At 39.0% G+C, this 15,017-nt stretch overlaps 1 protein-coding gene across 5 annotated transcripts in view; it reads left to right on the plus strand.

The window, feature by feature from the left end:
• The window catches only part of tppp3 (tubulin polymerization-promoting protein family member 3), a 48,348-nt gene that overhangs the window by 28,353 nt on the left and 4,978 nt on the right, over positions 1–15,017 (plus strand). Inside the window, exons 1-3 of one of the 5 annotated variants that reach the window (XM_060911765.1) lie at positions 10,218–10,495; positions 14,001–14,193; positions 14,682–14,835. In XM_060911765.1, the coding sequence (XP_060767748.1) occupies positions 14,006–14,193; positions 14,682–14,835 (342 nt within the window). In that variant the 5' untranslated portion in view covers positions 10,218–10,495; positions 14,001–14,005. Of the gene's footprint in view, positions 1–10,217; positions 10,496–10,544; positions 10,632–13,995; positions 14,194–14,681; positions 14,836–15,017 lie in introns of those variants that run through there. The other 4 variants (XM_060911763.1, XM_060911762.1, XM_060911761.1 and 1 more) reach the window with 4 other exon arrangements.

The following is a 15,017-nucleotide window of genomic DNA, read 5'->3' on the forward strand; positions in this document are numbered from 1 at the left end:
TCCAAAACGAACTGAAAGAGGCCAGCGCCTCGTTCCCATAACTACCTGCGCTCTTAAAGGGCCAGCACAGAATTTCCCCACCACTACACACAATGGCAAGTGGAAAAAAATAAACCCGTTACACTAATAACGGACACCAGTCAAGTGTTTGACATGGTTACGTGTGTGGAATGTTCACACGTTCTAAACCATTGGTTTCAACCATTGGTTAATACATAAAATGTAATAAAGTCACAAACTCAAGGTCCATGGGCTATCAAAAGTCAAATAATGACAATAGTGCAATTGTGACGAGGGTGGGCAAAGCTGGGGGGCCCAAAATTCTAATCTTTCATGGGGCCCAAAATTTCTGGCGGCGCCCCTGGGTGAGATTGAGTGGAATAACTGTTTTATTCTATCCACATTCTATCCACATTCACTGGATTTTGAGAAACAGAGCATTTTTTATTTTTTTCAAATTCAAAAATTAAAAACTTTATACAAAACGTCCGACAAAATCATTTCTGCTTAGAATGTAAACAAACCGGAGAAATGACAGGAGCAATTTGTGAAAAATGCTATTATCATAATTCTTGATAAATAAAAAAGACATGTTCTTACCATTAAATATTTTCATTTCATATTTTGTTGCTTTTTCGTATGTTTTGGGGTTTTGTTTTCGAGTAGAGCTTTTATTTCATCCTCGGTTGGTTCAGCAACACGCGCTGCCATTTTGTTTTTTTCTACTCACGGTATATGAGCTGATAGCCTAGTAGTAGAGTAGCCAATCAGAGCGCGCGATTAATTAATATTATCCAGAAGTCGTGTCAGATCTGCTGACCAATCAGAATTGAGAATTCCACCATGGACCATGGTATAAGACAAAAAGGTCATGATCAATATCACGATATTTAAAGACATATGCATCTATAAACAATACATAATGTGGATCATGGTATATAGTTTGCCAGGAAAAAAAAGTGTACTGTTGCAGTTTTGTAATTTGAAAAGATGGGAAGATCTGTAAATTTTTTGAAACCATTATTATCATTTTAGATTCAGTATTCAGTATATCTGATAATAATTACCTGTTTAGTATCAGAGTTTGTATGAGTACAGAACATACCGTCAAATAAACTGAGCTGTAAAAATGAGAAAGAACACTGAGGACTTGAGCTGCAGCTCTGGGCAGCTTCTGCTTTGCTCAAGACAGCTAGTTCCTACACTAAAGTCTCTTGAGTAGGAGTTGTTGAATAGTTGGGAGCAGACAGGTGTGGAAATTTCATCACTAGTAGAAAAAGAGGCAGATTGGAATTTATAGGATGTTAACTATGAAGTAGGTGGAGCTTCAGGTTGCCACTTGCTACTACATGTCATGGTGATATCATCCAGTCCTATTCATACCTATAATCATGAAAAAAGATTTATGATGAGAATAACTTGAGAGAACAAATCAATAATGCCGTAATGGAGTTTTTTTAATCTTCAAAAGAGTAAAAACAAAACTAAAATCAATTCAGGTTTTGCGGAAAATCAGTTAAACTGTGAAAATGTCAGTCTGACACATTCTCTGAGTTAGTAATCTCCTCCTTCATGCAAGATGTATACAGATTTAGAGATTAATTTACAAATAAGGAGAAAAGGGAAAGTGTGTTGTAGAATTTTGTCGCACTAAACCGCTTTATACCGCAAGTTGGCCTAGTGGTTAGCGTGTCCGCCTTTTGATTGGGAGAGCGTGAGTTCTACTTGCGGTCGGGTCATACCAAAGACCATCATAAAAATGGTACCTACTGCTGTCTGGCAAGGCACGCTGGAATACAGATGCGAGTGAGGAAGTCAAACTCTCGCGGTTACCAGAGGACTCGCCCCCCCCCACGGTTTACGGTTATTTAGCACAAAAGTATTTTATCACAAGTCTTTTAGCACAAATCCAAAGTCTCTTAGGACAATCTAAGTTCTTTAGCACAAGATCAAAGAACACTTAATCTTTATTATGAAAATCTATGGTCATGAGCTTTGGGTAATGACCGAAAGAACAAGATCGCAGATACAAGCGGCCGAAATGAGTTTCCATCACAGGGTGGCTTGGCGCTCCCTTAGAGATAGGGTGAGAAGCACAGTCACTCAGGAGGAGCTTAGAGTAGAGCTGCTGCTCCTCCACATTGAGAGGAATCAGCTGAGGTGGCTCGGGCATCTTTTTCGGATGCCTCCTGGACGCCTCCCTGGGGAGGTGTTCCAGGCATGTCCCCCCGGGAGGAGGCCCCGGGGAAGACCCAGGACACGCTGGAGGGACTATGTCTCTCGGCTGGCCTGGGAACGCCTCGGTGTTCTTCCCGAGGAGCTGGCCGAGGTGTCTGAGGAAAGGGAAGTTTGGGCTTCCATGCTTAGACTGCTGCCTCCGCGACCCGGCCCCGGATAAAGCGGAAGAAGACGAGACGAGATGAAAACATGTCTGTGAAGGAAGTTTATTATGAAAACTTCCTGATCATGCTTAAAGATGTTTGATGGATTTTTTTATGAAAGTTGCCGAGATTCTGATCGAAAACGAGCGATTGCATTTCCCCACTCCGCCATCTTGAAACCGCCATGTTTGATGTAGCCCGTATGTTAATTACCAATCCTCCCTCCAAATTATTTAGCACAGCACGTACCCTGACACAGTACACCGCTACAGCCAACTTCCAGGTTTGCTTTGTCTTTATTAAAGTGCTAAGCTTAAATTATATCATATTTATTATTTACAATTTGCTAATTTGATAAAGAATGAAAAGTCAAGTGAAATTTACAAGATAAGAGTTTAAAAACAGCTTTTTGTTTGTTCTTTATTTTAATTTTTTTTTACAAAAGAAAAAAGGTCAAAAGAAAGGAAAACTATGTACAGCTATTTCAGTAATTTTATTAAGCTATTTACATTTTAGATAATTGCCTTAGCATGCACAGCAGCAGAAATTCCGACTTTCAGTTCCTAAGCAATCATAATAAACCCTTTATATAAAGATGAGTATTTTTTTCGATTATTATGACCATAATCCAGAGTTGTACTAAAGAACATGTGCTAAGAGGCTTTAGAACTTATGCTAAAAGACTTTTGTGCTAAATAGCCAGATACCAGCCCTCACTGTAACCCTAACTGTATAGGCGAGAGGCCGAGGGCTATCGAAATGGAGACTGGCACCACACCCACACGCCTCAAAGAGCTGGTTAGTACTGGGACAGGAGACTGCCTGGGAAGATCAGATTCTGGCCTGAGAGGGACTTTGACTTGATTTGACTTGAAACTGCTTTATGGTGGAAAAAAAAGTAGCTAGTCACGATAAAAGCTATTACACTATTAGCTGTTAAGCTAGCAGGATCACTTCTTATAGCTACCTGCTGCCCAACACTGGTACTTACACATGCGCTACAGATATGACAGAAAGAAGGTAGTTTGAAAAATGTGGAGTTGGAATTATCCTTTAATGATACCGTTATCCCCTGAGAGCTTTTGGAAAACTGGGTCCAGTGGCCTCGACCCAGTGCTATGGACTCCAGGCCATTAGTGAAAGCTTACAGCCAGGCCTGAGATAATGTGTATGAGTGTTTGCATACATGTCTCAATCCAGCACTCAGAATTGTCCTTGACATCTGAAGAAGAAAAAAAAAAAGAAAAGAAAAGATCTTGCATGCTTTTTGTTTTGGATGAAAGCTTTAAGGACTGCCTGTGCTGCTAGGCAATAGAAAGTTCATTTATGAGTCTAGACTAAGGAACAAATTACATAGAGTCTAAGAGAAATATGGAGAAATATGTAAAACTCATTTATATTTGTATGGATTTCTGTGTGTACAGTTTGTGTCTCTTTCTGTATCTCCACATACACCTCTCTCTCTCTCTCTCTCTCTCTCTCACACACACACACACACACACACACTACAGTTTGGCTATGGCATGTGGTTTGGTGTCCATATCACTTTGTCCCAGCCACAGTAATAGAATCTGGTTATGGGAGTGGATTGAGACTGCTCACATCATTAAGTCCCTACTTTCAATGGCAACAAAACAAACAAAGCTGTATCACATAGCAGTGTTAGTCTCTGACTTATCTACTCATGCACACACAACCACTTTGGTTTTATTATCTCAGTGAGATCTTTACATCAACATAAATGCCGTGGCGGCCGAAGAAAACATTTCACATGCTGAAATGTTCGACTATATATGGTTAGCTATAACTCTGATGGCTTCTCTATATAATATCAGTTAGAGTTTATATCAGCTTGGATTATCTCATCTCATTATCTCTAGCCGCTTTATCCTGTCCTACAGGGTCTCAGGCAAGCTGGAGCCTATCCCAGCTGACTACGGGCGAAAGGCGGGGTACACCCTGGACAAGTCGCCAGGTCATCACAGGGCTGACACATAGACACAGACAACCATTCACACTCACATTCACACCTACGGTCAATTTAGAGTCACCAGTTAGCCTAACCTGCATGTCTTTGGACTGTGGGGGAAACCGGAGCACCTGGAGGAAACCCATGCAGACACGGGGAGAACATGCAAACTCCACACAGAAAGGCCCTCGCCGGCCACGGGGCTCGAACCCGGACCTTCTTGCTGTGAGGCGACAGTGCTAACCACTACACCACCGTGCTGCCCAGCTTGAATTATATCAGTTAAAAATTTGCCCAATGTCATTTGTGCAGACTGTGTAAGTGCTCTTCTTGGTTTTGATGATGTCACAAAACTTGAGCATCACAGGCATTTTGGCAGTCTGGATCTGATCACCTCTGCCAACTTTATTGGAGGAGGTTATGTTTTCGCCTTTGTTTGCTTGCTTACTTGTCTGTTCTGAACATAATTCAAAAAGTAGTGACCGGATTTGGATGAAATTTGGTGGACAGCTTTAGTATTATCCAAGGTTCAAATGATTTGATTTTGATGTTGATAATATATTGCATGCCAGAGTGGGCAACACAATGGTGTAGTGGTCAGCACTGTCACCTCACATCAAGAAGATTCGAGCCTAGCGGCCAACGAGGGCCTTTTTGTGTGGAGTTTGCATGTTCTCCCTGTGTCTGTGTGGGTTTCCTCTGGGTGCTCCAGTTTCCCCCACAGTCCAAAGACATGCAGGTTAGGTTAACTGGCTACTCTAAATTGTCCATATGTGTATGAATGGTTGTTTTCCCAAGCCTGGAAATGGAAGGGTTGCAGCAGGAAGAGCATCTGGTGTAAAACTATACACCAATTAATATGACATGTGGATCAATAGGGTCCACATGGCAACGACCCCACACATGTAAGTGGGACAAGCTGGAAGAAGTGAGTGAGTGAATGTGTGGCTTGGCGGCGGTAGGCACTCTTCTGAATGCCCTTCAAGTTTCATATTGAAATAGATCCATTTCAGTATGGTGTGTAGCTCTCCAGTAAACTGATCAAAGCTTGACATTCACTGAGTTGGAAATCATAATTTTTTAGAAATTGGCAGAATTTTGATGGCTGTGTCTCTTTACATAGGATAATCTTTGCAGAAATATATCCTAGGCAACAATAATAATAATAATAATAATAATAATAATAATAATAATTTCCACAATGTTTTGGTGAAATATTTTGATGGATTCTTAAAGTGGCATCAGTGTATGTTATAAACCAAAAACCCCCTATTTTGTCAAAAACATTATTATTATTTTTTCCAAAAATTCAGACACAGAGACTTCCGTCTGGCTTTCCCAAACTCCCACACGGTTCTTACTGTAGATAATTAATGCTATGCCTACACCTAAACCACAATATAACCTCAACAACCATAAATAGATATTTATCTGATTGTTTTAAAGAAAAGTTACAGTTTTTGTAAAGGAAAAAAAAAACCTACACTATTTATTATGTAAGGACCATATTAGAATATTTGATATGACGACATTTAAGCCCCGTCTACACGATTATACAATTGTCCATTGACATCGTCATACAAATGTATGATGATGATCATGGAGAAATATATAATCGTGTGGACGGTTTTCCCAACAAACTTGAACAACGTCATACTTGTATGACGTTGTATGATGATGTTCAAATGTTTAGAATCGTGTTTCTACTTTCCAACAAATGTTCACAACATCTTACAACATTTTGGGTCATCCACCAATCAGATTTTTAATTCGGGTCATGTGAGCTACACTGCCTGTCATGTGACATACAAAATGTATGATCGTGTGGACAGAAATCCACAACATGATCATACAAACTTGAACATCATCATACATTTGTATGATAATGTTTTGGACAAATGTATGATCGTGTAGACGGGGCTTTAGTCCTTTTTGGTCCTCACAAAGTACACACACCACAATGAAAGTTTGTACTTATTAACACAACCATTGGTGGTGTTGTATTGACTGAACTGTATCCATGCAAATATTTATGATGGGAAGACTAAGAGATGAGAGCAGTAGAGTATCAGGTTGTTCAACAGTTCAACATTCCAGCAGTGATTAACTCAAATAAATAACTGAAATATACCACTCATTAAACAAAGCGACACATCAGCTATCAGGATCCAGCATGAACGTTTTACCAACATGGAACACAATAGACTCGGATTCGTGCTTGCAAGTTTAAAACAGCTCACATGACTCAGTTTGGATAAAAAGTTACTAGCGCTATGATTAGATTTAAGGGTGGGGTTTTTCTTTGGAGCTTTTCTGATGACGAAGTTAATTCTAACCTCAAATCAAAGTAAATACCTTTGTACACATGCTTCAAAAGGTTTGGGATTTTTTAATTTTTTATTTTTATATGAGGCACGGCTAGAACAAAGCGATTTGTGTTTCTCTCTCCTGTGGGCGTGTCACAGACACACCAATCCTTGTGGCAGTATGATTCTGTAAAAGCAGAAAAGCTCTACTTCAGTGCTGAAACCAATAATGCACATTTATAGTATCATTAAACAATCAATACAATAAAGATGTCCATGAAATGCTGATGTTTTGCATTATTACTGTTTTCCATACCAAAACTGTAAGTGAAAAATAAGAAATTTATAGCGAAAACCATGAAATGAGAAGTCGAAGAAAATCTGTGAAGCTCTGTGAAATCCAGGGCTCGTTTAAAACTTTGCAGCCCGTTAACTAGTAGGAACGAGTCCAGTCCGGGTTCCCTTCACCTCCTTAATTTGAAGCCTGCAATAATTAATAATATATTTCTGAATGACATCAGACAGCACTAGATCATATTTGGCTCACTTGAAGCTATTGCAAAGCCTCACACCCGTCTGTTTATTCATCCTGTCCAGACAAAATGGAGGTGGTAGGGTGGGCAAGGCTGGAAACTGTAATGCCATTGGAGCAGACAGTGTGCAGAGAAAGAAAGAGAAAGAAACAGAGGAAGGCCAGAATTCGGCTGAAGCAGAACTTTATTGTTAACCCTTTAACTATTTCACTTATTATTTCTGAACACGTTATTTCATCGCTATTTACGGTGGAACTCATAAGAAACATTTACATTCATGGTATTTGCGCTTATCCAGAGCCACTTACATTTATCTCATTTATACGTCTGAGCAGTTGAGGATTTAGGGCTTTGCTCAGTGGCTCAGCAGTTGCAGCTTGGCAGTGCTGGGGTTTGTGCTCAAGAGCCTCTGATCAGTAGTTCAGAGTCTTAACCACTGACTTCACAACTACTACTGAGTGTGAGAGTGAGGAAAGTAAATATGGACCCATGTTTGGGTAATGGGTATCTTTTTTCTTTTGCTTTACTAATTAAAAGAAAATACATGAGATAGTGCATCTCAAAAAATTCGAATATTGTGAAAAAGTTCAATATTTTCCATCAGTTATTTAAGAAAGTGAAAATGTTATATATTATAGACTCATTACACATAAACTAAAATGTTTCAAGCATTTTTCTATTTTAATTTTAATCAGTATGGCATACAGTACAAAAACATAAAAAAAACATCTCAAAATATTAGAATATTTCATTTCGAGTTTGAGTAAAACAGTATGAACACAGTGTATCTCTCGGTCTAGTTCAGTACACACTATCCACAATCATGGGGAAGACTGCTGACTTGACTGTTGTCCAGAAGATGATCACTGATGCCCTCCACAAGGAGGGTAAGCCACAAAAGGTCATTGCTGAAAAGGATGGCTGGAAAAGGTGCACAAGCAACAAGGATGGCTGCAGTCTTGAGAGGATTGTCAAGAAAAGTTGATTCAAGAACTTGGGAGAGCTTCACAAGGAGTGGACTGATGTCAGTGTATCAAGACCCATCACGAACAGACATCTTCAAGAAAGGGGATACAACTTTCGCATTCCTAATATCAAGCTACTCCTGAGCCAGAGACAATGTCAGAAGTGTCTTATCTGGGCTAAGGAGAGAAAGAAATGGACTGTTGCTCAATGGTCCAAAGTCCTCTTTTCAGATGAAAGTACATTTTACATTTAATTTGGAAATCACGGTTCTAGAGTCTGGAGGAAGAGTGGAGAGGCACAGAATCCAAGGTGTTTGAAGCCCAGTGTGAAGTTTCCATAGTCTGTGATGATTTGGGGTGCCATGTCATCTGCTGGTGTTGGTCCACTGTATTTTATCAAGTCCAAAGTCAACACAGCCATCTACCAGATTTTAGAGCACTTCATGCTTCCATCTGCTGACGAGCTTTTTGGAGATGCTGATTTCCTTTTCAAGCAGGACTTAGCACCTACCCACAGTGCCAAAACTACTACCAAATGGTTTGCTGACCATGATATTACTGTGTTTGATTGGCCAGCCAACTTGCCTGACCTGAACCCCATAGAGAATCTATGGGGTATTGTCAAGAGGAAGATGAGAAACACCCGACCCAAAAATACAGATACGCTGAAGGCCATTATCAAAGCAACCTGGGCTTCAATAACACCTCAGCAGTGCCACAGACTGATCACCTCCATGCCACACCGCATTGATACAGTAATTCATGGTAAAGGAGCCCCAACCAAGTATTGAGTGTATAAATGAATATACTTTTCAGAAGTTGGACATTTCTGTATTGTAAATCCTTTTTTTGATTGATCTTAGGGAATATTCTAATAATTTGAGATACTGGATTTCTGATTTTCATGAGCTATAAGCCATAATCATCAAAATTAAAACAAAAAAGGCTTTAAATATTTCACTTTACATGTAATGAATATAGAATATATGAAAGTTTACCTTTTTGAATTAAATTATGAAAAAAAGGAACTTTTTCATGGTATTCTAATTTTTTGAGATGCACTAGTATGTGTGTGTGTGTGTGTGTGTGTGTGTGTGTATATATATATATATATATATATATATATATATATATATATATATATATATATATATATCACATTCCACGAAATCAAGTTGTACATGAGCTGATAGCCAACGAGGCGCATTGCACCAAGTTGGCTATAAGCCATGTATGACAACATGGAGTGGAGTAAGTGTTTTATTCTATTCACATTCACTGGATTTTTAGAAACAGAGCATTTTTATTTTTTGCAAATTTCCGCTTAGAATGTAAACAAGTCGACGAAATGACAGTAGCAATTTGTGAAAAATGTTATAATAATAATTCTTGAAAAATAAAAAAAGATACGTTCTTACTATCAAATACTTTTTATTCCATATTTTGTTGCTTTTTTTGTATTTTTTGGTTTGTTTCTTTATTTAGAGTAGAGTTTTTATTTTGTCCTCGGGTGGTTCAGCAACACGCGCCGCCATTTCGTTTTTCTCTATTCAAGGCATATGAGCTGATAGCCTAGTAGTAGAGTAGCCAATCAGAGTGCGCGATTGCTCATATCCAATGAATGTGGATAGAGCAAACAAACAAAAATACAAATAAATAAATGTAAATCTCATGCATTTTCTTATGATTCTGTGTGTGTGTGTGTTTGAGTGTGTGATTCCTGATGATCATATTTAAACAGAAGACAGTAATGGGTGTGAGGTTTGGCATCTGCCTGAGGTGTGTGTGTCCATACACACATACACATTCATGCACTTTATGCAAATATATCTGCACAAAGTGCATCAGTGCATGTGTGTATGGACACACACACCTCAGGCAGATGCCAAACCTCACACCCATTACTGTCTTCTGTTTAAATATGATCATCAGGAATCACACACTCATAAACACACACACACGCACACACACTCCTGCCCCACCCTGTGACATTGTTTAACACACTCTCTCTCTCTCTCTCTCTCTCTCTCTCTCTCTCTCTCTCACACACCCACACACATACATACACGCTTTCTTTTTATTGCCCTCCCTTGATGTTAAACAGGATGTCTCTATGGATACAGGGATAAACAGATGATAACAAGCCCCCAGCCCTTTAAAGCTCAATTGAAAAGAGAGTAAAAATGTAGACGAGAGAGAGAGAGAGAGAGAGAGAGAGAGTGAGCAGGTGGTGCTGACCATAGCCCTGTATATATAGAGATTTTTTTTGTGCATGGGTGTAAGTTCATGTGTGTGTATATGCGTGTGGAGTAGCCGTGCAGGAAGGAGCAGGGTGCCACAGGTAAGAGCTTTATAACAGTCACTGCTCAAACACATTCTGATATACACACCTAGCTGCACAAGGCTGCAGAATAATTTCACACACTCCGCTCATGGATTGATGATTTGCTTTATTATTGCATGCACACTCACAACATGTAAGTACATCCTATATTTATTTATGACAGATTATAAGACTAGAGCAATGCACTTTTGTTTATTTCCATTAATTCAGAAGGAAATGCCGTTTCCTGATGTCTTGGCGTGATATTATAAAGGTGTTATTAAAATGTCGTGGAACAACACTGAACCAGATCAAGTTGGGTGGGACATTTTATTCTGTCTAATTAGACAACAATGCGAATAATAATAATAATAATAATAATAATAATAATAATAATAATAATCAGATTTATTCATGCATTAATGATTCAAGATGTCTGTCAGGAGAAAAGCCTGTGCAGAATAATGCAATATTAAAATAGAACTGTATTAAATCAGTCTATAAATACATTGACAGACATCATGCCATTGTGCCCAAGAGCTGTCAAATGCCAGAGATGATATCATGACCATAGCGTGAATTTAATGACAAGAGATGCACTGAAGTGAATCAGTGTGCGATTAAGTGCAGTCATACCCTTGCTACATGCTGGTGCAGTTCCAACTCATTTAGTCATGGAAGGATTGGGTTCAAGTATGTCTTATCAGGACAGGTTAGACCTTTTTACTAGTCAATAAAATAAAAATTCAGAGCGAGTCACATGATTCAATTTGCATGAAAGCTTATAGGTTGAGGCTAGGCATAGGGTTTATACTGTAAAATTTTTTGCATTCTGTATTTGTGCCAAATTTTCATGAGGTGCTGGAAGTATGCAAGGAATAGTTTAATGCAACTATTTGGCCAGTATTTTAATAGATATTCATACAAATAATACCAACAGGAACTACAAAGAGCATTTGATTCTCTGTGACAGATATCATGTGAAATGGCATGAAGTAAAAGTATTGTATTATCTAAAAGGTATGTTGTAAGTATGGACATGTTATTACTTTATGGGGACTAGGAGCATGTGGGGATATTTGGTTCCCACCAAGATTTCTCATCTCATTATCTGTAGCCGCTTTATCCTGTTCTACAGGGTCGCAGGCAAGCTGGAGCCTATCCCAGCTGACTACGGGCGAAAGGCGGGGTACACCCTGGACAAGTCCACCAAGATATATTTAAAAAAAAAAAAGTTTTAGCTTTAAAAATCCAAAAGAGCTTAGCGAGGTTAAGGTTAGGATTAGGGTTAGCAGCTGCATTAATAATTATGTCAGTGGAAGGGAAGGTGCTCTCAAGGACAGTGAGACAAACGTGTGTGTGTGTGTGTGTGTGTGTGTGTGTGTGTGTGTTTTTTTTTTGGGGGGGGGCAGGTGTTTCCCAGGTTTATGTAAAGGTTTCCATGGACACTTCCTGAGAGTGCACAAGCAGTAGAGTTAGACTGAGGGAGTGTGTGTGTGTGTGTGTGTGTGTGTGTGTGTGCTGGGGGAGTGGGTTTGTGCTACTGCTGGGGGGTTTATATTTCACTATTCTGCCAAAAGCAGTAACACAGAGATTAGCGGTCACGTCTATATTTAGACCCATCACACTAGATAGATCAAATCGACCATAACCTGTTCAAAGTAAGCCTAAATAAGTGACATGTTAACAAGTTAAATAAGTGACGCGTTAAAACTGAATACACACCCACTCATTTAGAGCAACTCTGAATTAAATAATCCGCCTCACCGTTTGTGTACCAATATCGATGCTTGTGTACGTGCCTGCATGCATGTGTTTTTCTGTGCTAGAGCAAAAACAAACTACAGCTGGTCATGGAGGCTGTGTGTTGAGGTCAGGCCAAGCCCACCTACCACACTGTCCCTCCATCAGCTCTGAGTAGAGCCGTCCCCTGCCAAACTCCTGACATCCATCTGAAAGATTCCACAGTAACACACTCTGCTCAGGCCTCACGGGATCATATAAAGAGACCTCCTTACACACGTCCACTGCTTCCCACAATTAGGATTTACTTCTCTTGGGTTGCAGAAATACATCTGCAGTTAAACTAGTGGTGATATATATATATATATATATATATATATATATATATATATATATATATATATATATATGAAAGGAAGAAGATGAGCGATCATAGGATAAGACAAGCTAAATCTTGGGTAAGAAAAATTACTAAATTTGTACATGAAAAAAAAATCACACATAATGAGAGAAAGAGCTATGCACTTTGGTGTGTTGCTTTTAGGGGACCATTTTATATAAATTGATACAATCCATACAGAAAAGACTCAGTAGAACCCTTTTAGAAGACCAGAACCATCTCGGGAACCATTGGATTTAATTTTATTTGTCACACAGATCGCATAGTTTGTGACAGGGGAAGAATACAGGGCAATTGAGTTTCAACCCCCTTTGGCATAGATTATTATTATTATTTTTATTTTTAATTACAACAAATCCCCTCCCTGACGCAAACCTCCCCAATCTTTCCGGGCTTGGGACCAGCACGAAGCATGCTCTGGTTTGTGCAACCCCAGTGGCTGGGTATTTTACCTACCGGTAATCTGCATGTCTTTGAACTGTGGGGGAAACCAGAGCACCCAGAAGAAACCCACACAGACATGGATAGAACATGCAAACTCCACACAGAAAGACCCCTGTCGGCCACCATGGGGTGTGAACCCAGAACCTACTTGCTCAGAGGTGACAGTGCTAACCACAACACCACCATGCTGCCCACTCACTGTGCTGCCCACATTTAACTTAGACACTCCTTATAGTGGTCCTCATCTCTACTCCATTCTTTGCTAATGTCCATCACCCTTCATTTCATACAGTCTAAAGGGTTTTCCTGTTTGGAATCTTGGGAAAAGTTCTCTGTAGAACCCTAGATGTTGAACCCTAAAAGTTCTATGTAAAATACAGTGTTTCTCATTGCCAGAGGGTTCGATGTAAAGTCCTCTAAGGATGCTCGAACTCTTTAAAGAACCCCAGAGAAACTCGTTGTGATATAAACAAATGATTTAAAGAATGTATATTAAAACAACAACAAAAAGTATTCCACAAAATCCACAAGTTGGGAAATATCCAAATTAAGTTGAAAATGAACACAATGTTGAAGCAGGTTCTTCGTCTCAAAATAGTAAGCCATATTACTTACATTAAAATAGTCAACTCTTCTTTTGATTTGCCCTTATTTTCAATTGTAATAAACTACAACTATAATTACATATAACAATAACAATCTTGGGTATCATGTTGGTCATGACCTAATACTAGTGAACACTGGTGCACAACTCATTCTTATTTCTGTTAGTCCTGGGATTTGATCTTGTCACAGACAAAGAAGTTTGACTTCTGGGCTGCTTTGTAACCACTACAGAATACTGAATTATAATAATTATGTTAGTTAAGGTTTCAATATAAAACTCATGTTTGGCTTTTGAAAAGTCAAATCATGGTTTTCTTTCCTCCAGCATAGGCAGGATGGCAGAGAGCACAGATGTGGACCAGCTGCTAAGTGCCTTTAAGAAGTTTGCTGTTCATGGAGACACCAAAGCCACAGGGAAGGAGATGAATGGCAAAAACTGGGCCAAACTTTGTAAAGACTGCAAAGTTATCGACGGCAAAAACGTCACGTCTACTGATGTAGATATTGTCTTCACTAAAGTCAAGTGAGTTGATACAGAAAATTCTGGAGAGGTTACTGTTATACTATGACTAATGATATATTTCATACAGTATGTAAGAAGATAGTAATGTAGTACATAGGAAGTAAATTTAAATGGTATATTCTGGTTTGTGTGATCTATATAGTATATAATTGTAAATGTAATTAATAGAAAATAACATTAAATAAGTAAAAAATAAAAAGCACCCAAAGTATTCTTCTATTTGTTCCTTGTGGGAAGCATTAAATGTTCTATACAGACTCCAACAACTGAGGATTTCCTTCATGTGGAACTCTAGAAGTTTAGAAACCTAGAACCATTAACCATCCAAGGAATTCTTGATGAACGTTCTTAAAGTTATGAAATACATATTGAATTCTAATGTCTTGAATTTTAATGGAACAACCAACATTTCACTTGAAATCCAATACTGGATTTTGTCCTACTGCATGAGAGTACATGAGAGTTATGTATTGTGCATGGGACTTTAGGGCAAAATCATCTCGGGTCATCACGTACGAGGAGTTTCAGAAAGCTCTGGAAGAACTGGCCCTGAAGAGGTTCAAAGGTCAAAGCAAGGAAGAAGCATTGCAGGCCATACTCAAGCTAATCGAGGGCAAGGAACCCACCAATGTTGGTGTAACGGTGAGGCAACTAATGTGATGCATGCATTTATAAAGTCAGTACATACAGTACATGGAGATGACGATTTTGTGGCCCAAGCTGCTACATATGAATGTTTGAAGATGATAATGTTGATTGAAGATGAACTCTGAAGACAAATTTGCATAAAACCAGCGATAATTTTTATATACAGTGGTGCTTGA

Source organism: Neoarius graeffei, chromosome 27 (genome assembly GCF_027579695.1).
Source record: "Neoarius graeffei isolate fNeoGra1 chromosome 27, fNeoGra1.pri, whole genome shotgun sequence".
In the NCBI taxonomy this organism is placed as follows: Eukaryota; Metazoa; Chordata; class Actinopteri; order Siluriformes; family Ariidae; genus Neoarius; species Neoarius graeffei.